We start from the raw sequence: 26131 nt of genomic DNA, 5'->3' as shown, positions 1-26131 counted from the left end.
GCCAAAATGGTCTTTACCGTAACGCACAACAATGGAATTCTATGGGGTCTAAAGAAAGTTAATCAATTAAAAATGCATACAAATTATACAACTGAAAGATTACATTATAATGCTTTGCCTTATATAAGACCTTCTACAAAGATCCTAACCCTATTGACCATCTGCAGAGGTGTATCTCACACACACTGAACACATGCTAACAAAAGGTGATGACATCAGTACAAACCCTGCAGTTTGGCCGCCTTTTACTGTCAAATTCATCATTCAGCAGTTCCAAGTCTCCTAAAAACAAACGCTTTAGTCTTTTGATTGTGGCATTGACTGAACTCCAGCAGCGCACAGAAGCCGTCTGGCTGATAAGATTAACTGCGTCCACTCCATTGAGGAGTCTAGTGGAAAAAAACACCAGAGGACCAATCAAACAAATAATAGGCTTTAAGCTTTTATCTCCTTTTCAGCGCCTGTGTGATGGGAATGGGATAGAGAGAACACTACACACAATCACAGCTTGCAGGTGTGAAAAGCCAAGCGACCCATCCAGGATTTCCTTCGACAGATCTGACTGCCGGCAAAACATTTCTGAATAAACAGAAGTTTTCATATTCAAAACACCCCAGAACGGGATCATATTCATATATGCTACACGTTACCTGTTCTCTCACATTTTGAATGTGTTCATGTTATGATTACGGCAAGAACAGGAAAAGATCGGATCAGGAAGGGCTTTGGAGAGCTGCGCCGAACTCCCATCCGGAGCAGAACTGTCTGTCCGCACTTTTCTCAGCGAGTATCTCTCTAAACCATCAGCCCATTTGCCTGGGGAAGGGAATGATTTGCATGAAACCCTCAGAAGCGTAGACATGTATAGAAAGCTCATTTCCCATGCCATGTTCTTTCGATTTACTAATTTAAATAATTATTTTATTCAAATAGCATCCACCATGGACAAAACATTAACAACTACCAAGAGCTACACACACTTTTTTGCTGAGATCCACTTATGATTTTAGTCAAACAGTCATAATTTAGGTTCTCCCTGACCATTTTCACCCTCTCTCCGACTAAACATGCCATTTTTGACTCTTGTTTTCTGAAGGGTCTAACAGTTTGCACTGCCCCGTTCTTCACTAACAGCATCTTTGCAAAGCTTGTATTACATTAGGACAGCTTCACAAAAAATGCGTCACTGATGTAACCTAGGGAAGCACATAGCAAATATTTATACGTTATGGTTGGATACTGATAAATGACTAATATTAAATTGAATGCCACTGTTTAGATAAACTACCAAAAAAAAAAAAAAGTTTTATATGCTACAAGCAAATCTATGCATTACATATAGAGCTGGAAAAAATATATATATTAATTTTGAAATTTGCTAAATATATAAATATATTTATTTATTTAAATGTAGTTGGTCAGTTTTAAAAATCTTAGTTTAGTGTTTAGTTTCTAATTTTCATTAATGTAACATTTAGATTTTATTTCGGCTTTATTTCAGTTACGTAAAACATTTTTTTATAGATTTAGTCAGTTAACAATAACACTGTAGTTTAAATGTGGTTAATTTTGTGTAAATGATTGAATCTGATGTCAAAAAGTTTCAGAACAAGCCATCTTTGCAGTTTCATTTCAAGAAATGCTCTTTTTGGACTGAGGAGGAAGTTTTGAGTGCTGAAAGCTACGTAATACAATCAAGCTCTTTTCAAGCAAAATTAGATGAAGGAAAATTAGATTCCTCATTACAGGCCCCTTTAAGCATATTAACAGATGAATACAGACTGTAGTTCAACCTCAAACACGCACACACGCACACACACAGTTTAATGTACTGACCACAGTGTAACAAACACACACACACAGACTTGGCTACCATGCCAAGGACAGCAATCAGAATCCGCTTACAGTGTGTGAAGTAAGGGTGTGTTTTTGTGTGTGTGTTTTTGTGTGTGTGTGTGTTATTGTACGTTTTTGTGACAAATGAGGACATGAATTTGTATAACAACAAGGGTATTACAAGGAGAAGGTGACTTTTCAGGACATTACCCCATGTCCCCACTTTTCAAAACGCTTATAAATCACACAAAATGGAGTGTATTGAAAATCTGAAATAGCACAAGGTTTCCTGTAAGGGGTAGGGTTAGGTGTAGGGTTGGTGTAGGGTAATAGCACATACAGTTTGTACAGTATAAAAGCCATTACGCCTATGGGATGTCCCCACTTTTCACAAAAACAAACGTGTGTGTGTGTCTGTGTGGCAGACAGGTGTAGGCAGACACACACTGGCAAACTCGTGAGACATCAGGAACATGTCAGCAGAATTTACAAGCTAATCAATCCTGGTGACTCTATGAGTCAGACGCCCAAACACAACAGTTAAAGGACACTAATTCTTGGCTCCATCACATAAATGACTTCACAGATCAGCATTTCATCCTGAAGGCTTTATCACTGCTCAGACAGAGCAGGCCGGATTCGAACCTACATCTCCCAGATGAGTGACACAGTAGTGCTGGGCGGTATGACCAAAAATTTATATCACGGTATTTTTCAAAATTATACCGGTTTCACGGTATATGACGGTATTTTTTTTTTTCATGCATGACCGGGTGTTAACCACATTTTCTACTGATTGAGGGAGGAAAAACTGCAGTAGACTGACTTAGAATGACCTATTTTATTGTCATGATGAGCGAATATTGTAGAAAAATTCCACACTAAATAGTGACTAAACACGACCCAATACATGTTAACCAGGAGTCACTCTCATTTATAATTGCGACATCGTCTGATAAAATCAACATGCATCTAACGTTACACTAAAGAGCGGCTATGCAGCGCACTGCCTGCGTCTGAGTAACAAACTAAAAAATAAACAAAACAAAAAAAAGTGCATAATATTAACAGACAAACTATGCTCATATTTATAATTCCAAACAGTCAGTTAGTGGCAAGTGCTTGGAAACGCTGTTTTGTACTCATTTACTGACGAATCTGCTGTGGTACGGCCAGCTGAATGCGGTGCTTCTCAGCCGCTCACTGCACAGAACAGACGCAGAGAGAGGCGACACTGCGCCGGGAGAGTCAGACCTCACGCTCGCAGGGCAACACTGGCGATATCTTCCAACTGAACCATAGCTAAGGTTTATCCAAAAATGTCGCTAGGTTTGTCAGTTTGTATATTCTATGGAAAAAAAGCCGCTAAAAGGGTCTAAAAAATGCTAAATATAGTGCTAAAGTCGCGCTCGTGAGTGTGAGACGCGGGAGCTGATGGCAGCGGGCGGTGCATATTGTGGATGAGTTCTTCTGTGTCATCACGTTCTACAGCTTCAGAACCTCCACGCTTAGTAACACCAAAGACTATAGGTAACACATACAGCTGTGTTCTTGCCACAATGCCATAGTGAAAAGAGACCACTCTCAAACAGTGTCGCGTTCCGAACGTTATTTAAATAACACTGGTATTTAGGTATTTTAAAAATTCATATCATAAGAAAAATAAACACCGGTATTCGGTATGAACCGGTATACCGCCCAGCACTATGACACAGCACTATGTTTTTTTTGTTTTTTGGCTTTATTCATTTAGGACAGTGTAGAAGTGACAGGAAGCAAAGTGGGAGAGAGAGAGGGGGTGGGATCGGGATTCGAACTCGGGGACGCCCGTAGCGCAACAGTGCTATATGTATCCACGCTGTCCGGTCTGAATTTCTTTCTTCTTTTGAACCCAAAGAAGATATTTAGCAGAATGTTGCTGGTAGCCATTGACTTCCATAGTAATTCTTCCATAAAGTACTATGGAAGTCAATGGCTACCAGCAACTGGTTACCAAAATTTTCAAAAATATCTTCTTATGTGTTCAAAAGAAAACAGAAGCTCATATGGCTTTGGAACAACATGATGGTTAGTAAAGGAGTTGAAAGAATTTGGAATTATGAGAATGAATTTTAGGAACTTCATTGTTTTAGCTAGGGATGTACCGAATTTTCGGTCGCCGAAAATGGCATTTTCGTTTTTCGGCTGAAACAGAAAAACAATCGAAAATATGAGCCGAAAATATACATAGCATAATGTATATGGTGCCCCACACCACCCAACAGTGTTCATCGTGCAGGTTTCACTCTCCTCGTCATTGCGCAGTTTGACGCTCCACTCTATATTTCGCTTTATGAATGTGTGTTACGCTGATGGAAAATTTATATGTAGTATACAGCATGTATGCTGTAACATGCTGTAGTACAGTTGTACTGGGCAACGCTGGTAAAATGACGCTCTCATGATGCTATGCTCTGCTCACATGCTCTGATAATAATAGCTTTGTATGATTATACATTATTTGGACAATTAGTTTAAAAAAAGTTATATCTGAATCGGTCACATGGAAATTAATAAAAATGTATATATTGATATTAAATATTAAAATGTAATACTTTACAATAAGGTTCCATTAGTTAATGTATTAACTAACATGAACAAACAATGAACAATACATTTATTAATCTTTCTTAATGTTAGTTAATGAGAATACAGTTGTTTACTGTCAGCTCATGTGAATTCAGAGTGCATTAACTGTTAACAAGCACAACTGTTGATTTTCATAATGCATTAGTAAATGTTGAAATTAATATTAACTAAGATTAATAAATGCTGAAGAACTATTGTTCATTCTTAGTTCATGTTAACTAAAGTAGTTAACTAAAGCTTATTGTAAAGTGTTACCAATATTAATATAAATTCTGTCCAGTTTTATTTTATTTTTTTTTATTATTCAGTATCATTAAAATTATTGAGTTAAATTAAAAAGTCTTACAACATTACTTTATATTATTTAATAAAATAAATCATCATTACAAAGCATTTTCGGTTTCGGTTTCCGGCCAAGTGCATCCAGAATTTTCAGTTTCGGTGCATCCCTAGTTTTAGCTTTTGAGACAAGCTTCTTAAAAGGTGCCATAGAATGGAAAACTGTATTTACCTTGGCATGGTTTAATAATAACAATTCCGTACATGGAAATGACATACCGTGAGCCTCAAACACCATTGTTTCCTCCTCCTTATGTAAATCTCATGAATGCAAAAGACCACTGAAAAATAGGCGAATCAGAACATAACACCGACTGTGACATAACATTCGGGATCACTAATATGTATGCCCCCAACATTTGCATATACCCGCCCATGTTCTAGGCCAGTGGCCAGCCGAACCCATCAGAAGTTCTGCAGGTATTGTGAAGAAACAAGCAAAGACAACAGCGATAATGGCAGATCATGGAAATAAATGTTATGTTCCAGGCTGTGCAGGGGATGTGAAGTGCAGGGATGGGTTGGTGTCTGTATTCAGAAAGGCACGGAAAGCAAATAACACGTTCTAACAAAATAACGCGAGCCACTAAAGGGACATGGTTAGCTCCTTACAAGCAGTAGCCTGTTACATTACAGTACATAAGATTTCACTTACCACATAAACAGAGTATGGAGAGCTAACTGAGGATGATGTGAATGATTTACAGATCCTGAGCACCACTGACAAGCATCTGATCTTGTAAAATGTGTGGCAAGTACTGCCGCTCCATAGTATAAACAGAGCACGTGTGATCGTGAATCTCGAAAGTGAAAGTGAAACTAAAACGCGATCGTGCATTTGAAAGCAGTTTCTCCCTGATGCCTGATGGCCTTCATTCATTTTCGGAAAACAAATTAAGATATTTTTGATTAAATCCGAGAGCTTTCTGACTCTGCATAGACAGCAACGCAACTACCACATTCAAGGCCCAGAAAGTTAGTAAGGACATTGTTAAAATAGTCCAAGTGACATCAGCGGTTGAACCATAAATTTTATGCAGTTACGAGAATATTTTGTGTGCAAAGAAAACAAAAATAACTTTATTCAGCAAATTCTTCTCTTCCGTGTCTTTGACGCGTGTTCACGACAGAACCACAAAACATGAAAAAATAAAAATAATAATAATATTATTATTATTAATATTCATATATTTAAAAACATATGTTTTTTTTGTTTGTTTTTTTTACAGATTGTGTTTTATATTTTAATATATTTTATTAGATTTCATTTATAATGGTTTGATTACATTTTGATAATAAAAACAATGTCTTTTCAATTGAAATAAATAGGAAACTAGGTGAGGTAAAAAAAAAAAAAACTGAAATGTAAAAGACATTTCTCAAATGAAAAGAACCACGATTAATAATCGTCACTATAATTTTTGATGAACAGTTTAAACATGATTGTGCAGCCCTATGTTAACCTACAGCCCTAACTAACACGATGTTTCCATCTCATCTGGAGACCATCAGATATGACCTCTGTTGACCCCCAGGACCTGAAAGAGACATGGGTTTGTGCATCCTCAACCACAAATAAGACCTCAGAGCTAGTTAAGAGCCCCAGTTTCACACGCTGCATACGTATGTTTCGGGGTATGAGTGTGTGTGTGACCTCTCATCACCCTGAGGGCCCCTTTTTGAAGGTGGAGAGTCTCTCCAGATGTCAGATCTCCTTCCCACAGTCCGGTTTTCCCACCTCCACCCACACAAAACTGCTTCCACCAACCTTCTCCTCTCTTTTCATCCTCCCACTACAGATTTCTTCAGCTCCTCAATCTCTTATGTCCTCTAAACTGTCCTCTACTCCATCTCTGCCTCTATCCTAAACTCAATCCTCCAAAATGATTCTCATAACCTTCTCTCTCTCCCGAGTCACGCAGTCATCCTCCAGATACAGGCATATGACGCAAATGTGTTCTAGAGATTAGGATTAGCCTGTCCTGTCATGCACATGCGCATGAACACACAAAAACACACATACGGACACACACACACCTGGTGATGAGTGTAAACAGCTGCTGCCAAAAGCCCATGTGCCTTGATTATATCTGCACAAAACACACACACACACACATATCTGCAGCGTTTCATCTCACTTAAAGCAAAATACGGAAGGTTTTGGCATTGCAATGAAGAAATCATAAGAATGTAAACAGTAAAGCACATCAGCCTGTGCGTGTATGTGAGTAATAGAGATAAAAAGAATGACTAAGTGTGTTTGTGGTGTTCTTGGACCTCTCAAGGAAGAGGAGGATGTCTGGAGCTTCACCTCAAACACACACCAGCACCTCCTTCTTGCCCTTTAGAAAAGAGGTTATCAGACCACTGGATTTAACCAAACGGAAAACTCACCAGTGTTTTTATGAGCAAGATAATGGACATGTGAATAAGTCAAGAGAAGAGAAGAAAAAAAAACACTGAAAACACTGTAAAATAGACTCATTCTGCACTGTTTAAAATTCTATGACTATTTAAAAAAAAAAAAAAAAAAGTTCACCAAATCACTGGGTGCAAACAAAGTCTAGTGGTGCAACTAACTTGCAATAACATCAAGTGTTAAAAAATAAATGGACCCCTATATAAATTCAATTATACTACAGGGCCGTTGAATGCTTGAATCTGATTGGCTGACCAACATTCTAAGGTGTGCAATTATTTTCAGGGAAACGCACGGCCAACACAATTCCAGGCAGCTCTTGACCACATTACATGTAAATATCACTTCGCCAAATGATTTCAGTTAGCCTATTTCAAAAGGTTCTTACAGCAGCAAAATAACCAAAACCCACAACGACACTGGCCAAACAAATAAATATTATTTCCATGTTTTGCCACAACAAACGTGATGTTTTATGTTATATTTATGTTTTATGTTATGTTTTATTATGTACGTAAAAAAACATAGGCCTACTCTATTTCTCCTGCTCTCTCTCCCTTGACGCACACACATAGTTTGCACACACAAATACATACACGCTTATGTTGTTAGCACTATCAGTTTTAGCAGTAAAATAGTTTAACTTGACATGACATTTCTCACAAGCGAGGTAACGACGGCGCTGTTCATGAAGAAAATGAACTTAAAGTTTCACTATTAGCAGAGACGCTGCAACACTTTTGAGAGACACACAGACTCACAGGAGGTAATTCACACGCTCTCGCTCTCGCTCTCTCTCTCTAATAACTTCATTAATAGTTGCACAAGTCACCGTTACTAGGTCTAAAATGACGTTTTGGAACGGAGGCGTTGGATGAGATGCAGAAGAAACTAATCCTACTCACAATAGCGTTTTAAGTACAAAAATTGGACGAATGCCTTGAAATATATCATCTGATCGATGACTTTGGGTGTGGCAACCATAGTATAAGCGAAATAATTGACAACGGGCCATTGAATTATTAGAAAAATAATGCCGCATCACCACCTCGGGTGTGCATTATTTTTCTAATAATTCAATGGCCCGTTGTCAATTATTCCTTACTTAATAATGTATGATCAAATGTTTATACATTTAGTTTGAAAATAATGACAAATGTGTACACTCAATATATTCAAGGTTTTTAAAAAAAAAAAAGTTTTACTTGATGGTTACACCACGTGACATTTTTAAAGTCATTAAATATAACTTTTCTTGAAAAAAAAAAATCTAAAAAAGTTATTTAAAACCATATGAAAGCAATATGAATGCCAAGTGACCTTAGCAACTGCAACGTAACGCCTTGGCAACCAGCCACAACACCCTTTCACTTAAACACAATGAAATTAATTTCTGTGGTAATCGACAACAAGCTACAAACACCGTTCATAGACAATAAGCTGAAAATAACTAAGCACATACATAAAATGTATTTATACCATCTTCTGTTTTGAAATATATATATATATAAATTTAGAACCTTTTGAAAGTCATTTGTGGGCGGCAGGCCTCTATTGTTTCACTGACATATATTGATGTATCTCTGAGCAACAACTTGTAAATGCTGATCTAATTTTTCTCCAAGTGGGCCATAAAAAGCTCTTGTTTATCTCAGACAGGTAATGAATAGAAAGCGGACGGCTATTCCGTCACTGCACTTCCTGTCTTCTGTGTTTAGAGTCACCAAGGTGGCTCTGTTTTGACTGCCTCTCTGGTGCCTGCGCAGAGAACAATGCTAGCATGTGATTGTAAAACATGTGGCCCAGAAAGCTGAGAGTCATGTGTGAACCTGATACAGCAGCACTGAGGTGACACCGCATTGATAATTGTCTTTGAAGTCAGAGAATGAGGGGAACTGTTGTTCAGTTCATTAAAGGGCGGTTAAGGAGAGACTGAATGCGATACTGTCCTGATGGGAATGAGTCCATTCAGAGTCAGAGTAACCAGATATTCAGAGCTTTGAATCCTGAAAATAATGTACTAAAAAGGCAACAACAATGACTTTGAATGGTTTCACTGTTAATTTCCATGGGAGCTGGAGGACAGAGTGACATACTGGTGTACTAGTGTCAATTAAAGTTATGTAAAAAAAGACGTTAAGAATAACGGTTAATAGTGCTCAGTTTCATTAAATCACACTGAACAAATTAGTCAAGTTGAGTGCATTTATTAATGGACACAGTACACTAACTTTTTTTCTCTTCTGCTCACAAAGGCTGTATTTATTGGAACAAAAATGAAATACAAAATATTAATATTATGAAATGTCCCCAGCTCAATTTTTTTATTTTTTTAATATTCTTTCTGCTGAACGAAACACATAAGTGAAGAAAGCCAAAATATTAAATGTTATTATCATATATTTACTGAGTAATCCACTATTTTGTAGAGGGGGGTCAAAATGACAATATACACCTGCAGGGGGGTAAAAAATAATTTTATAAAGATGGCAGCATCATTAGGCTATATTATTTTTACACAGAGATTGGTTTATTAGTAAAATCTGTTGACTTTAGCAATCTTTGTTACATTATGTGCCAATGGTGATCATTTAAATATGGACAAAAGCACTTTTTGCAAGTGACCCACATTTGTTTTTTTTAGCACTGAAAATGTGTATAATTTTAAAAAAAATTCTTGGAGCCATTTTTAGATCCCAGTGTCTCTGGAACTGAACCATACAGGGCCTTAAAAATTAAGACACCAAAAGGAAAGTTTGATCAAGCCCAAAACCTAAAAGAGCATGCAAACTTTGGAGAAAAAAAAACAAAACATTTTCACATATTTCACAATTTTGAATGGTCACCACTGGCATACAATGCAAAGTCGACAGATTTTACTCTGTGTAAAAAATAACAGTGATGCTCCCATCTTTCTGAAGTCAAGTCTCCTCTCCTGTTTGGAGAAAGGTGAAAACTGTCATTTTGACAAAATGGTGCATTAGTAAATATTCATCCATGACATTTAATATTTTGGATTTTTTAGTGACAAAATCTAAATTTTGAGGCAGGGAAATTTTTTGAAATTGTTGATTTGATACAGCATGACCCTATTCCAAACACAGCCAACTTTTGTTCTTAAATAATAGTTAATATGACCGCTTCAAAGTGCTTTGGGCCATAAATATAAAGAGTAACATACTGTAAGTAATGCCATAAATCTGTTTTAAAAGGTAGTTATGATGTCGGCTTAATGGAAGTTTTCACCATGAATTATAAAAAAGCAAGATTATGGTCATCAGAGTCCTAAAAGCCAGGCAACGTTTTAAAAATGATTCAGTAAATGGTCACTGAGTCCTCTGAGCATTAGCGTTTCCCTTTGCGAGCCGGTCAATTCCCAATGTGTGCAACCCATTATTGATCACATTGATTTTTACAGAACAATATGAGCATGGAGCTCCAGATCATGGACGGGCATTATTCACAGTATTCACAGTACTAAACCACAAGAGCCAGACAGATTTTTTTTTTTTTTCAATGCCTCGTGGCTAACATGAACTTGACCAAGCATCTACTTTCCACAATGCATCTCAACCCTGTCATCGTAGTGTCCACTTATGCATGGAGACTCGCAGCACTGCAGGTGAATAATAGCCTAGCGTGCAAACATCTGCTACCACAGACACCATATGAAGCTCCTGAGGACCAGAGGAACGGACGCTAGCGGACCATCATATGGTGAAACGGGAGATTCTGGCTTGGTTCTCGAGTCCCTTTGTGATTTTGGCAGACTTTGGGATTTTCAGCTGCGCCATACTTTACCTAAGAGAAAGTGAAAGGACGGGCCGCAGCAGGGATATTGGCCCACCTCATTTATTAAACGAGGGGCAGCTGGGAAAAACAGGTGAGGAAACGAGCGAGTGTGGATTGCCAAGGTTCCACTCTTCCCAGAACAGACTTGCCAGTCATACTGTTGCCAGGATATTCTAAGCCCAGAAACAAAGAACAAGGGCAGACAATCATATCTATAGGGGCTTTATTGTGTTGCAACGCATTCTAGTTCCTCAGCGCATTAACATGGTCTCACTGGGCAGCCTGAGAGTGTAATTGAAAAGCTTGAGGTATAGTATATGCTCTCTCGTTCACTCTCAAGTCACTTTGTTAGATTGCTTAATCTCCATAACTCAACATACGAGTAGCGCCTGTGGACGTCTGCCACTCCCCTGTGCTCAAGCTGGCACAAAAGCAAATGCACACACATGCAAATCCATCTTGTTTAAAAATACATGCATGCAAACGCACCAAGTATAAAGCGAACTGCTGTGCTAACTAATACAATCCATGTATATTCCATGTAAACTCTTACACGATATTCAACACAGTAGGGCTGTGTATTGGCAAGAATCTGGCGATACGATACATATCACGATACAGGGGTTGCGATACACTATAAGCAAGGCGATATATTGTGATAGGCTATTTATTATTTTAGGAATAGGATATATTTTTAGGAAAGCTGTCATTAAGAACACACCACCATATGCAAACCTTAGCAAAAATAAATAAATAAAAATTATTTAACCAGAACACAGTGGGATCTGCATTTGCAATAATCAGTACCTGTAACATTCAACTTTTAAACATTAAATTTGTGTGCAGTACGAGTAAAGGGGGAAAAATTAAAGTACTTGCAGGATTCCTTAGTTAAATGTAGGGCTGGGAGATATATCGAACGTGATATTCATGCGTATGACAAGCTACACAATATCGCATTGATTATCAAAGGCGATTCATCTGCGATAATGAACGCGATATTGTGTAGCTTGTCAGTGATCTACGGCTCTGTGTATTAAATGGCGCTCTATTTGAAAACAGGTGATGGAGATTTACCGCTAATCACGGAACCAGCTTTACTGACGAGATGCGCATGAATATCGTGTTTGATATATCGCCCAGCCCTAGTTAAATGTATATGTATAAAATGTATTTTATAAAAAGACCATATATATTTTTAGACCCTGCTTTAAAAGGTTCACAGTTTAAGTTTACAATTGTAACATACAATGTCAACATTTTGATCCAAACAAAAAATTGCATCTGCTTAATATCAATGAAAAATAAAGTGCTTGCAGGATTCCTAAAGAAAACAAAACAATTGTAAAACAATAAAATAAATATAGATGTTGAACATTCTGAGAACCTTTCAACTTAAATTTCACAGGTTTTTCAATTTGTATTCATGTTCCGCGTGGAATCAGCCTACCGCCCGCCGCACCCCACGCAAAGGCTCTTCACACGGTCCCAGTGGACATTACCACAAAATCCCAAATGACGCCACACTTCAGCTTTGTACACCGAAACGGGAGCTGGAACAATTCTTTCATCCTCCATTACTGGCAGCGAACTAATGCTAACATTGCATGCCCTAATGCTAGCATTTCCTGTCACTGTTTAAGTTCAGAGATTAAGACTGCCATCTAGTGGTCGGGATATGAACTCAAAATGAAACAACCGCCATGAATCTCGTTTGATTTTTTTTTTTAAATATCGATATTCCATTTTTGAGAATCGATACAGTATCGCCAAACAAAATATCGCGATACTCACGTGTATCGATATTTTCTTACACCCCTACAACACAGAGAAGCTGTTTGAAGCTTAGTAAATGGACTTGCTGTCTGTGTCCAATTGCGACATATAAACTCGCAATTTCGAGAAAAGTCAGAATTGTGAGTTTATATTTTGCAATTCTGACTTTGTAACTCGCAATTGCTAGTTTATATCTCGCAAATCTGAGAACTGGAAGATGTAAACTCGCAATTGCAAGAAAAAAAGTCAGAATTGTGACAAATAATTTTATTGTGTATTTAGTGACGGATACGGGCTTCCATAATCCGTGTCAAAGTATCAAGTCATTCGTTTAGCAACAAGCTAACATCAAACTCTATTGGAATCAACTTTCGAGTTGCACTTCACTTGAATTGCACAAATTGAAATTGAATGAACATGAACAAACAGAAGTTTAAATATTGATGTTTTCATTATACAAAGTGATTGTGTCACTTCAGAAAAGCCTTATGGAGCTTATGACTCCAATGACTTGTACTATTTGGGAAAAAACAGCTAAAAACACCTTTCAGATATTATGTGTTTTGGAATTTTGGAATGACATGAGGGTGAGTACATGACCATTTTCATTTTTTGGATGAACTATCCAAATCTATCTATTCAAATGCCGTGGCTCGTTAGATTTTGTAACAAAGCTGGAGGACTTAATTAGCAGAGAGCCCATTTCACCCCCCTGATTAATAGTCTGATGAGTGAAGCAGACTCTCTAAAGCATCTACAACAGGCCCAATTAATGGTTCAAACAGACCTTGAGCTCTGATTCCAAAACTCTCGTTCTCGTCTGGACTACAACTCCCAGAGGACGGTTCAGAGATCCGTAAGGCCTGCAGGATGGGATTACCCCCATTACAGAGATCTAAGAAGGGTTTTGCGCACAAAATAGTCATGTGCTGGCCAGCCGGGGAAGCGCAATAAAAAGCAGTATAACGCTCTGCTGAATAAGAAAGCAGGGACATCAGGAATGTTATGAAAACTGTGTGCATAATCACAGCTACGGAAGTGAGGAGAACAGGTGAACAATTACTCAGCATCTTCATCCAGAGAGCCGTCCGATTAAGGAGCATTTGTGATATGATAATGCCATAGTGTTCCACCTACAAAAAGATTCTGGGTCAATCCTCACCTCCCATTAAAATCAATCACATTACACACGCATTCTCTCACAATGAGGGTGAAAATAAAATAAAATAAAATTAATTAAAAAATAAAATAAATCCCAAAACAATGTTTTGAACAGAGTACTACTTTTACTTTTCCTGTTCTACGTAACGCAAGTATTCTGTATGTGGGAAGTGTTCAGATGACCTGCTAAATTTGCCAAAATTTGAAGACTGCATCCCAAAATGGGTTAGACTTTACCTTTCGTTTCCAGCACAATAAATGAAACCGAAGTAACACCTGCGGTGTTCATTCTTGCCACATAATTTGATCACACTGCCAAAAGCAAATCATTTTTCACACAAAACTGTATTAAAATGGGTTTTCTTGTACAAGATTATAGACAGCATTTGCTGAATTAAACAGATATAATGAAGTCACGTGACAAATGTAATATATTATAATTTTAAGTCATTGTATAATAATGTTTCACATGCAATTTTAATACTAAGCAGATATATAGTATGCACTTGTGCGCAATACGCTGATATTCCAGTCCAAACTCAAACACACATTCATGCAGATGTATGGTTTTAAAAGAGTGATTTTGGCACATCGGTGGATTTCTAGTGGCTTGTCTCAGTCTCTTTTTTTCTCAACACCCATTTCAAGGTCAGCCGGCCCAGTGATCGCAGCTGGGAGCGACATTGAGTGCGACATTGAGCGCGACATTGAGTGTGCGTTTGCGAATGAGAGCTTATTGTGTGGTAAAAATAAGTATATTCAGTGAAGCAGCAGACAGATCCTATTCATGCAAGGAAGCTCTTTTAAAAGGTCACTTCTAATTAATTGTATTCATCAGTTCATTATCTTTAAATAAAATGATGAGTATTAACAGTCATATGGTAATCAACCTCTCAATATGTGTGACATTCATCTGTTCTTATTGGCTCCAAGCATGAATTAAACAAGCAGTAGCTCAGAGCCCAGCGGTGTTTGCTGGGCCAGACAGAAGTCCACGACCCAGCGTGAGTGAATCAGACTAGATGAGCTACTCCCTGCGGTAAGCAAGCTATATGCCATCTAAAGCTTCTTGTAAGCAGGTGTGTGTGTCTTACAGGGGAAAACACACCTCCAAACAAACACAGACGCAAGCTGTTTTCAATCAGGTCTGTCACCATGGCTCAAGAGAAACATGATACAAGTCCAGTGCACATAAAAGGCCATACAGACCGGGACAACACATCTAATGGCAGCACAACCAATTCAGTAACATACAGATCTCATCTAAATAATAATAAGTCAAAATTATTCTATTGTCAAAGATGCATGAAACACCACTCACACAGAAGTCACTTTCAAACCAAGAAGCATTCTGTTGGTCAATGTGGCAAATGTGAAAAATGATGTATAATACATGATTGATATACTGGATTTTGCCTACGAAATTACACCGAGCAATGGCAAACCAGACTGCACCTTTTGACAGTTTATGATAACATTTAACAATTTGTAAAACAAACAAAGAATACTACATTTTTAGATTTTCTGTGATGTTTGGCCATGCAAACTCACTAACACTGTACTAAGATGTTATGGCTATTGCAAATGGTTCATTGCAATGTAGTTGCTAGTTTTGCATAGTTTTGGGGTGAGTGAGATTTTTATTTAGGAATGAATACTTCTATTACACAAGGATGCATTAAATGGACAAAGTAATAATAAATACATTTACATGTGTTACAAAATATTTCTATTTCTAATAAACACTGCTCTTTTGAACTTTCTATTCCAAAAAAGAATGAATAAACAAATACTTTTTTTTTTAAAATAATAATAATAATAATAATCATCATCAGTACAACTGTTGATCTGAAATGTTTCCAAATCAGCATATTAGAATGATTTCTGAAGGATCATGTGACACTGAAGACTGAAGTAATGATGCTGAAAATTTAGCTTTGCATTCACAGGAATAAATTAAATTTTTTAAAATAACAATTTTCTATTAAATTGTAATAGTATTTCACAATATTCCTGTATTTTTGATTAGCGTAGGAGACTTCTTTCAAAAACATTTATAAAAAATTGTTAATTTAAATGTTTTAACGGTAGTGTAAGTCTGCGGGATGCTTCGTAGTACACCAGGTTAAAATCAAAGTCTGACTGCTTAGAAACAACTCTCTTCATCAATCCGCACAATTTTAACGGCCGTTCAAGTCTGCAGCTCAAACAGTGCTGAAGATATACGCTAGCATTTAATGAGCAATAACGCTTGCCTAATATGCCACCACTAATAAGGAAGCAAAAGCAATTTCATCAGAGACCCCAGGACCTATTTAAGCTCCTTACGGCTTAATATACCTAATCACCAGCTGGTCCCTTGGATCCGTTAAATAACTTCTTTATTATCGTTTACAAGCTGTCCAATGTCCAGAAGGTCCCGTTAACACTAGGTGCTCCAAACCCTGGGTGACTGTCCCGGCCTTGGTTCTGTTATGCGGTATGAAAGGAGTTACTGAGGGACCGGCACAAAAGGTCCAAAACCAGAGAGCTATTCACTTAATTGTCCCACAACCCCCAATTCATGAGAGAAAAGCAGGACTATGGGAGGGGGCTGGTGGCTGGAGAGGGCGGCAGGGGGTCAGTCTGATTTCAAAGGCCAGGGTACAAGCTCGTCCTGAAAGCGGTCCAGCATCTGAGCAAGGGGGCTGCGCTCTGTGGCCCTTGGACAGTCCGGCAGGGATCCAAGAGAGTCTAGCGGAGCGTGAAGAAGGAAAAATAGCCCATGTATGTGTACCTCAGAAAAGCCCTATTGAAGTTTCCTGAACCTTTGCTCAAATTTGAATAAGAGCAAAAAGGGCTTCAGTCAGCAAAAAGTTCAGAAATACTAAATGCAAAAACCATGAAGTACTCTAGGTTAATTATTTTACAACCATGATAAGATTAAACACGACCAAAGAGGATACGCCAGGAATTACTTATGCTATGCTCCCTTGATCCCAATTAAAGTTTTGTAACAAAGTAAAAGTACATTACACGTACACACACAAATCCCTCAGCTTTGCATTAACACATTTTAAAACAATTAATCTCTCTTAAAGGGACAGTTCAGCCAAAATTTTAAATTTGACATTTTTATTCACTCTCAAGTCATTTAAAATAGGGATGCACCGAATGTTCGGCAACCGAAATTGTTCGGCGGAAAATAGCAAAAAAAATCTCTTTCGGTGGTCGGCCGAATAAGCGAAAAGACCGAATAAATTGTACCGAACAATGACGTGACGCGATCAAATAGAGGCGCGCACTAATGCAGCAAACACGTCTGCAGTGTGAAAGTATTTAAAACTGTCAGAGAAAGACGCAAAAATAATTCCAAGCACGAAGCACCGACAGTTAGATGCTTAGCGCTGCATCTCATGTCTCCGATGAGAAGAGGAAGAGATGGTTGATGCTGGTTACTATGATGATTGAAATCGCGAAATAGCCTCAACTGATTAGTAAATAAACTGCAGAATGTTATGTTTTCTAATACAAGCAGGGATTGCATGTATTCAAACAGCGCTGCACGAGCTCATGGTGCCAGGGTTCAAAGTCCAAAGCGCGAGGAACATCTGCGTTAAAACACTGTAGCCTACTCGTCTTTTGCTCAGTAACATTTTTTTTTTTTTTTTAAAGACACATGACAATGTGATAAGTGCTACAAACATCTTCCCAAATTCATAATGAGAATCATTTAAATATCTGCATGCTGTTGTCAACAAAAGAAGCACTAAAATCTTCCAGCGGGTTTCTGCCAAAATAAAGTCTAAGAAAAGCAACAACTCCATCAACATTCATAAATGTTAGTATTGTAATTTTACTGTTGTTCTGTAAAGTAAAATAAAAATAATAATAATTACCCTACAACAGCTCTATACATTTATTATAACATTCACAATAGTGTTCAAATTGGGATCTGTAGTATGTTTTAAAAGAATTCTCTTCTGCTCAGCAAGGCTGCATTTATTTGTACAGTAAAAAATACATGCCTGATTCAAGAAGGAGGTCTCAAAATGGCCCAAAAATATTATTTTAGTAACTTATTAATTTTAGTTAAATTTTGCTTTGTTGGTATAATGTCTGATAGAATGTTAAAAAAATGTTCAGTGTTAAGTAAATATTTTTAAATTGTTGTTTTGTAATTTATTTATTTATTTTTATTTTTTGAAAAGCAGGACAAAACAGTAAAAAGCACATTTTGGATATTTAATTTATGCAGTGGTGACAAAAAAAAAAAAAAAATGGAAAAACAGGCCTGGGGAAAAAGAATGCGAAAAACCGTGTTCGGTATTCGGCCTTCGGCCTTCGGCCCAGTGTTCCATTTTGTTCGGCTTCGGCCAAGAATTTTAATTTCGGTGCATCCCTAATTTAAAACTTTCTTTATCTTTTTCTTATAAAAGGAGAATAATTAAAGACTTAAAGCTCGCGATATGATATTTAAAAGCTATCTGTTTGTGCATCTGAATATGCTTACTTGCCTTCCATATAGTAGGTGAAAAACAGTTGTAAATTGAGTAGTAGTATGTCTGAATTCATTATTTCCACCAAGTGTGCATCCAATAGACAGTTTACTATCCTATAAAGAATGTTGTAAAGTTTGTAGTACCTACTTCAGACTAGTACAAACTCAAACTAGTAATAAATTGATGGAAAAAAAAACAATTCATGTAAATACAACTGGCTAACGAGAGGTCTGTAATTTATTAACATAAAATTAGAATGAAGTGAAAAACAAATTCATGTGCATGTGCATGTGTTGTGAATTAGACTGATTTATTGTCAGTAAGAAGTTCTCCTGTGCATATAAATACAAACAGAAAAGAACAGCGTGAACATTCTACAAAGCGTCTCTTTTTGCATTTCATGAAAAAACGATGGAATTTTCATTTTATGGTGAACTATCCTTTTAATAACATCCCTTATGCTTTGTTAAGAACATCTGATGACATCTGTATAGGCTTTAAGGCTGGAATCCACTGCACAACTTTTGCCCAGATTTTTGCCTCAATCTACAGTCTGGAGGAGTTGACGCTATTTGCCAAAAGTCAGAGAGAGTCTGCCGATTAGAGTTGACAAATTTCATAAACTCCAATTTTTTCACTTCAGACTATGAGAGGATATCAAACACGTTTGTGTGCGAGTTTGTTGTGATTTAATGACTTTAACGTCTGCTAGTGTGTGATCCTCAGTCGTTTAGTGTATGATGGACAGTTCTTCCTATTGGAAGTGTATGATGCCTAGCATTTTAAAATATGTTCAGCTTTTAAAAGTCGTGTAGTGTATTCCAGCCTTTATACTCTGCGGACCAATGACATTGCATTATGTGACATACAGCCGTTTATTAGTGCCCCCAAAACACACAGAGTGACCCATCACACGCAAATAATTAATAAATGCCACTCTTTGTATGCTTCCACCAAGAGCTAATGTTGATTTTGCTATGCAGCTCTTTGACACTGAAAGAGAAAAAGACACTTCCTGTTTTCTCTTGCCCTCTCACTCTCTCTTTCTCTCGCCGCCTCCCTCCAAGCCTCTTCCCCTTTTCATTTGAAACACAGCCGGCCTTTTCTTTCGTCGATGTCTACCAGAACAGCATCTAATTCACTCAGAGAGACATTATCAATTGATGCTCTCATGTCAGTGAATCGGGGTCGGTGGGTCTGGAAGGGGTTTTAAAGGGAAGCCCTGAGGCAAACTGACTACTGGGTGCATTTAATAGCACGTCTTCCTGCCTGCCAGAAACTGAGACTAATGTCACAAGTAGTTCACAGAAACATACCTCTGACCCCCTCAGCTATCGCTTCCTGTGCGGTACGTTGAACTTAACGCGTTCAACTGCCTTGCATGGCAAACGATTTCCTGTGGAAACTGCAGGAAGGATAGTCATAGTGAGATTTTCACAACATAGCATGCAATTAGGGTCTTTAATTTAAACGACTGGCATGCAGTGAGGTGCGTGTGATGATATAGTTCATTCACGAAAATGCCAGCTAGGGCATACTGTGGTTGTGAGTTTAAAACTCATGAGACTCCACCCTTCCTGCCCCCCAGGGCCTAAATATTGCATCAACAGGAAGTAAAGAAACAGAGATCGACAGAAAAAGATACGGCTCATGTGGCAGTCCAGGAAGTCATAATATTAGTAAGAAGAAGCTGCTTCACTCCACAGCAAAAATGATTTAGGCCGTCTTGTGCATTTTTGTGCGCCTAAATTAATCCTCAACTTACTGACTTTATCGTCTTATCTGCAGCAGGCTTAACTGGTTATTACTGCAAGTGCAGCTTAACCAAAATTTGTAACTAAATAAACCAAACCCCTTTCTATGTTCTCCTCAAAACCAGAGAAAAGGCCCATACATTCGGTCTATGCAACATCAGGGTTACAAAGCAGGCAGTAAGCAGGCCACCTTTACAAAAGGACAGTGTGCTTATATTCAACTTGCATTGTGCAGGTTCCTTAATAGAGCTTAATGGATGGCCAAATGGACCAGTCTCTATTAGGAGTCAAGCAACTAAGGTCACAACGCATTCAATAAACTATACTGACAATAACAGAGGAGTCAATGACATGATGCTTATGTTTTATTTTTTTGTTCAGAAATATTCATATATTTAAAGCAAAATACATACAATGATTTGAATGTTTTAAATCGTGGAATTAAAATTCATATTGATTTTTGGAGGGGCATAAAGTGTAAAAATGTCAGGGTGTTGCAACTTCTGATGTTATTATAATGAAGAAAAATATATATTGAAGAAAAAACTTCATTAGAAGAATTATATTTTTTGAAAAGAAAAGTAGTTTGGCATATTATTTTATTTATGTATTATTTTTTAAAGCAGTTAAGCTAAAATTTAATTCCTTTTTGAAAAATGTTTATCCACCAAATCAGTCATGTGGTGCATATGGAAGCCCGTTTCTGCCACTGAATAAAAAAATTTGTTTAAAAAAAAGGTTATTGCGACTTTCTTTTTTTCTCAGAATTGCGAGATATAAACTTGCAATTGCGAGTTAAAGGCCAATTGTGGGGGGGGTTGGGACTGATATGTTCTCAGAATTGCGAGTTTATATCTCACAATTCTGAGAAATAAAAGTCAGAATTGCAAGATATAAACTCGCAATGCGGTGGGAAAATCTCACAATTATGACTTTTTAACTCGAAACTGCGAGTTTATATCATGCAAATCTGAGAAAAAAGTCAGAATTGCGAGTTTGTATCATGCAATTATAAAAAGTCGCAATTACCTTTTTTATTTTTTATTCAGTGGCGGAAACGAAATTTCATAGGTGCAACCATGATGCAGGGGGAAAAAACGGAAAATAGGTCAATAAAGTTTCTTAAAAATCTCTGAAGGTTAGTAAAAATGCCATGTGGTAAGTCTCCACAAAACCAAAGACATTTATAAACTAATAATTTATAATATATTTTGACACTTTTAACCTATAAATATTTTTTAAAAAACTTTAACCTTTTAATATATTAAAAAAACTTCTTCGAAAATATGATTCAAGTAAGGAAAATACGTTAATACTTCTTACTTTGTTACATCATAACATTTTTAAGTCATTGCATTTAAACTTTTCCTAAAAATAAATAAATAAATAAAAAAAATAAAAAAAATTAAACCACATGGAACCAACATGAATACAAAGAGGCCATTTCTAAGAACTTGGCGAATAGACTTTTAACAGATTTTTCTTCACACTGTCATTTGTCACTGACCTAGTGATCACCTCCACCGTGTAACTCCTGGGGATGCCAAGGATCTTAAAAGCCCCAAAACGCTTTACCCTGAAGTCTTGGAGGAAGCTATTCTCATAAACGAGGCAATTATGAGTCTAGTTCCCAGGAGCCTCAACTATTAACACAATCCCCCCACAAACCCCTGCATTCTCAGCCAGACCCTGGGGAAAAGATCAAGCCATGTCAGTAGGAAGCAAACTGGACACATAAACAGATCATGCATTTCTCAAACTGTCGAATGCAGGCACTTATCTGTTCATAGAGAAAGCAGAATATTTCTAAAAACAGCTTGCGATGTTAGAAGACTCCCATAAATATGAAATCATCAGACGCGTTATCTCAAGATCCCGAAGTCATTCCTAAGAGACCCCTCCAACCACAGACAGCCTGCCGCCACAGTATGGATAACCTTCTTTTATCAGGCAAGAAAATCATCAGCAGAACAAATTTTCACTTTGTGTCTAATTATAACAGCACTGTTGAGTCAACACTTCTGGAAAACGTCTCACTTGTCTACACCAGAAGGGTGGAGGCAAGGAAAGATGGCCTGCAGATGACATACACCCATGGGACGACACACACACAATACAGATGCAAACTCCCACCCACAGAGGCACAAACATAATCAATCTCTCAACTACAGGCTTTGATGGTGATTAGGAGGAAATGAGGTAGAAAAAGGGTCAACTCATGAGAAGCGAAGCGGAGCTCGCTACGCTGAGGTCACATATTCTCACTGTGGCAAGGACATTTTCTTTCTCAGTTAATCATGGGGAAGTAGTTCATTTCCCAAATGACAGCAATGACGTGACATACTGTAAATGCAGAACAGTATATAATCATGCGCAACACTGTAAATTAGGCTACTGGTAGGGATTTCATCCAGAAAGAACTTCTGAAATTAAGATCCATCATCTCATCTTGTCTGTTGTTAAAGTGGGCATCAGGGAAGATTCTGATTAGCTGATGTCCTCAATTTCTCACCGTTGCAGCCCAATCACATCCTGCCTGCTCTTATCCAATGGCTCTGCAGGGAAATCCCAAAAAAGAACTGCCAATGATGAAATAAATGGCATTTTGAGGATTTCACTGCTTCTTAGTTTTGACTTTATACAAAAATGTGTTACTCCCCAAGAGATTTCTTATGACGACACCTCCTCAAACACCTAAAAATGACAATGAAACACAAGTAAAAGCTATAATACTGTACATTACACAACTTTAGCCCGGATCTGCCATTGAGGCAAGTCAAAATCAGTCTGTGAATTTTGGCTAGTTGGTGTTGACAAATTTCACAAAAAAAACGCTTATGATTTGTGCAGACTCCAAAATTGTTACCATCAAGACTCAAGATCATTTCATCTAGTTATCTAGCATGTTTGACATCTTCTGTCATCTTTAGAGGAAAGACTGTGTCCAAATGTGCTTGGTTAATTATTTCGCAACTTGTCATGATGTAACAGAAGTAGCAACAGATTTTTCCTTTTTTTTTAAATTGTGATGTACACCCAAATGAAACAGATTTATCTGAAAGAAAGAAAAAAATGAAGAGTTCTTGATCAATTCATTGGCTGTTGCTTGGATGGAGGCAGATCTTACGTAATTCGTAATTACAAGTTCCGAGCACAGAAATGACCGAACAAAGTTGTATTTACAAGTGAGAAACTCAGAATTCGAGACGATACAAAAGATGCAGAGTTGTGACGTTGGAAGGGTTGTGTCAATTTGAAACATGGTGGAAACGCTCATCTACAATATAAATAATATCACGTCTATAATTTATATATAGGCGTCGGTAAATCAAAAGCAAGTCTAATGGATGCCATAAAGCTATTCACTCAACTTTCACAGTTTGCTTTATTTAACAAAAATAATATTAATGGGTGACTTATGCTAATTATGATTTGTTTACACTTAACCTCGTAATAACAAATGCCAGACGTGAGAAAGGGGAGGGGTTTATGCAGAAAAAATGATTGGAGAAGTTCAAGAGAAGTCTTGTCATTTCACTGGAAGATCGAGTTATTATACTGCAATTAATAAATAGATTCATCCATGCGTGTTTCATTTTTCACAATAAGATCAGTAACGTGCATTTTGAAAATTTAGTGAATTTCTATTTCATGCCAACTTTAACTAGATTTGAATTAGGTTTTCTAATCATCATCACAATCGTACATAAGCAGCAGTCACTGAGAAGTCCAAGAAGTTCTTCTGGCATCCCTTCACAATCCCATTTTTTCTCTTTCTGTAATACCGTTCAGATCTCAAGCCGCGTTCAAGGACAGCAAGCCAAGTTCATTTACCATCAACCATTAAGACTGAATGGGCAAGCGAACTGACGGAAGTGACTTGTTGTGTGATTGATGCAGACTCCAAATTTTTGCCCTCAAACTATAAATCCATATAGTCAGTTTGATATTTTGAGCCAACTTTCGAGGAAAGACCGCATACAAATGTGCTTGGTTGCACTGGAGTCGCAGTAAGAACAATGACAGCTGCCAAGTGCAACCTCAATTTGATTTTCTAGAATGCTATATCAAGTGTTATGATTCTTCCTATGCATTAACATAAGAGTAAACTGCCTCTGCAATAACATCTCTGGAGGTGGATCACTAATTTTGCCATTTTGATGCCGACTTTTTTCAGACATTGGTAATTATCATTGAAAATGGATGAGTTTTGGTCACTTTGTCGTTGCACATTGCTGTCATTGTGAACACCCCTTTATGTTATTAATCATGTGCAATACTAACAGTGATGCTTGACTGCCCAAGCAACACTTAAGATCGCATGTTTAAGGAATATCAATCCGGTCCTGCTTTGCAAACACTGTAGCTGGATCCAGTCGGGATGTGTAGATAAAGTATAGCTTTAAATAACAGTCCGCCTTTGTGATGTTCAGTGGAACACGTGGGTCCACTTCATTCATTGATGTAATGCTCCCCCCCTCCCATCTGCAGGTGTGACCCAGAGTGAGCAGCAGCCCCAGTAAAGCACGCTCACTATGCAAACCGTGCATCAAAAATCAAGCATGCACCTGCAGCCACACTTCCTAATACTGGACACAACAAAAGATCCAGTTTAATCTTGCATCACTGCAACAGCAGGTCCGTTTGGCCCTTTAAAACAGCACACAATCCATGCTCACCGGAGGGCTTACAGCAAGAAAACGGGGCTACGGGGATATAACACACCCAGACAGTCGATTTGATCTCTATCTTCTTCCATCAGACTGATCTAAGGAGGATCCAGACAATGCTTAGACCACCGCCTCCAGTCATGCTGCAGCCCGCTGCCGCTCACCGCTCCAGACTGCTGACAGGCGCTTCAATTTTACGAGCTCACCGCTAGTGAATAATGACATTAATGTGATTGGCAATTCTGATGATCATTGCAGATGAACGCGAATTGATCTACAGCGATATTAGTTATCCCTAATGTGGGGTTTTAACAAAGGAAATAAGGACATTGAGAGGGAGTGCGCACGCGTCTTTGTGTCATTATCACCTTGCAGACATTCCTGCATCATCTGATGTCCTTCAGCAGTTATGCAAAACTCATAAAGCAATGAAATACACTTTGCTGCACACTTGCACACAATGCAAGACAAAAGCCAAACCTAAATGTAACTTCTCTCTTGATATGCGTTATGCATGTCATTATGCATGCATGTAACATGTATGTGGCGGCACATGGGAACTATAGCTATCGCGAACAGCTGTGTGTTTGGCACTTGCAAGCAATTTTACTCTCTCCAGGTTGCAATATTGCATCTATGTGCATGTGCCCACCCTATCAACCGGGTCTTACCTAGCGCAGCACACACCCAGAGAATTGCAACAGCCCTGTTTGTCCTATAAACTCTTTTGTCGCGGATGCAAATAAACAGTGTAAGATCAATAAATCATATCAAATAAAACGAAGCGCGTTGCACTACAAACAATGGGAAATGATGGTTGCATAGAGGTAACGTACAGATTCAGTCAGAGGCAGATTCTGACAGTCAGGCTTACCTTAAAGAGACCTTGACACAGCAGTCGTTTTGTGTCGCCATGCTTTGTGTTGCTGTTTCACCTCGCCCGTCAAAATGGGAAGCGATGCGCAAAGTTCTTGCAAAGTTTACGCACGAGCTGAAAACACCGTTGTGCGTTAACACGCGCGCCACCGGTCCGGTCCGTCAATCAGCGTTACGCAGCCAGACATCTCGGCTCTCCTCTACAATACTGCTAAAATCAGCAGAGCGGTGTATAAATCGCATGAAAGATGACGGAGACTGGCATATTTTCTTCCTTCGAGCTTGTATCCTGTCATATGTGCGAGTGTACATCCGAAAGCACGCACAGCGTCTGCGTCCTCGCGAGTTCAATGAAGGCGCTCACTGAGAGCGGCGGTGGGCGTGTCCATACGCAGATGA

General features: G+C 38.1%; 1 protein-coding gene across 6 annotated transcripts in view; it reads right to left on the bottom strand.

Annotated features, from left to right (window-relative positions):
- kif21b (kinesin family member 21B) overlaps positions 1-26131 on the bottom strand; it is a 90943-nt gene extending 64812 nt beyond the window's left edge. For 5 of the 6 annotated variants that reach the window (XM_058791020.1, XM_058791022.1, XM_058791021.1 and 2 more), the window contains exon 1: positions 25731-26131. In XM_058791020.1, the coding sequence (XP_058647003.1) occupies positions 25731-25771 (41 nt within the window). In that variant the 5' untranslated portion in view covers positions 25772-26131. Of the gene's footprint in view, positions 1-12464; positions 12567-25730 lie in introns of those variants that run through there. The other variant, XM_058791024.1, reaches the window with a different exon arrangement.

The sequence above is a fragment of the Onychostoma macrolepis genome, chromosome 11, assembly GCF_012432095.1.
Source record: "Onychostoma macrolepis isolate SWU-2019 chromosome 11, ASM1243209v1, whole genome shotgun sequence".
NCBI classification, from domain to species: Eukaryota; Metazoa; Chordata; class Actinopteri; order Cypriniformes; family Cyprinidae; genus Onychostoma; species Onychostoma macrolepis.
The sequence above is the reverse complement of the archived record's forward strand: the minus strand, read 5'-3'. Positions and strand labels throughout refer to the sequence as shown.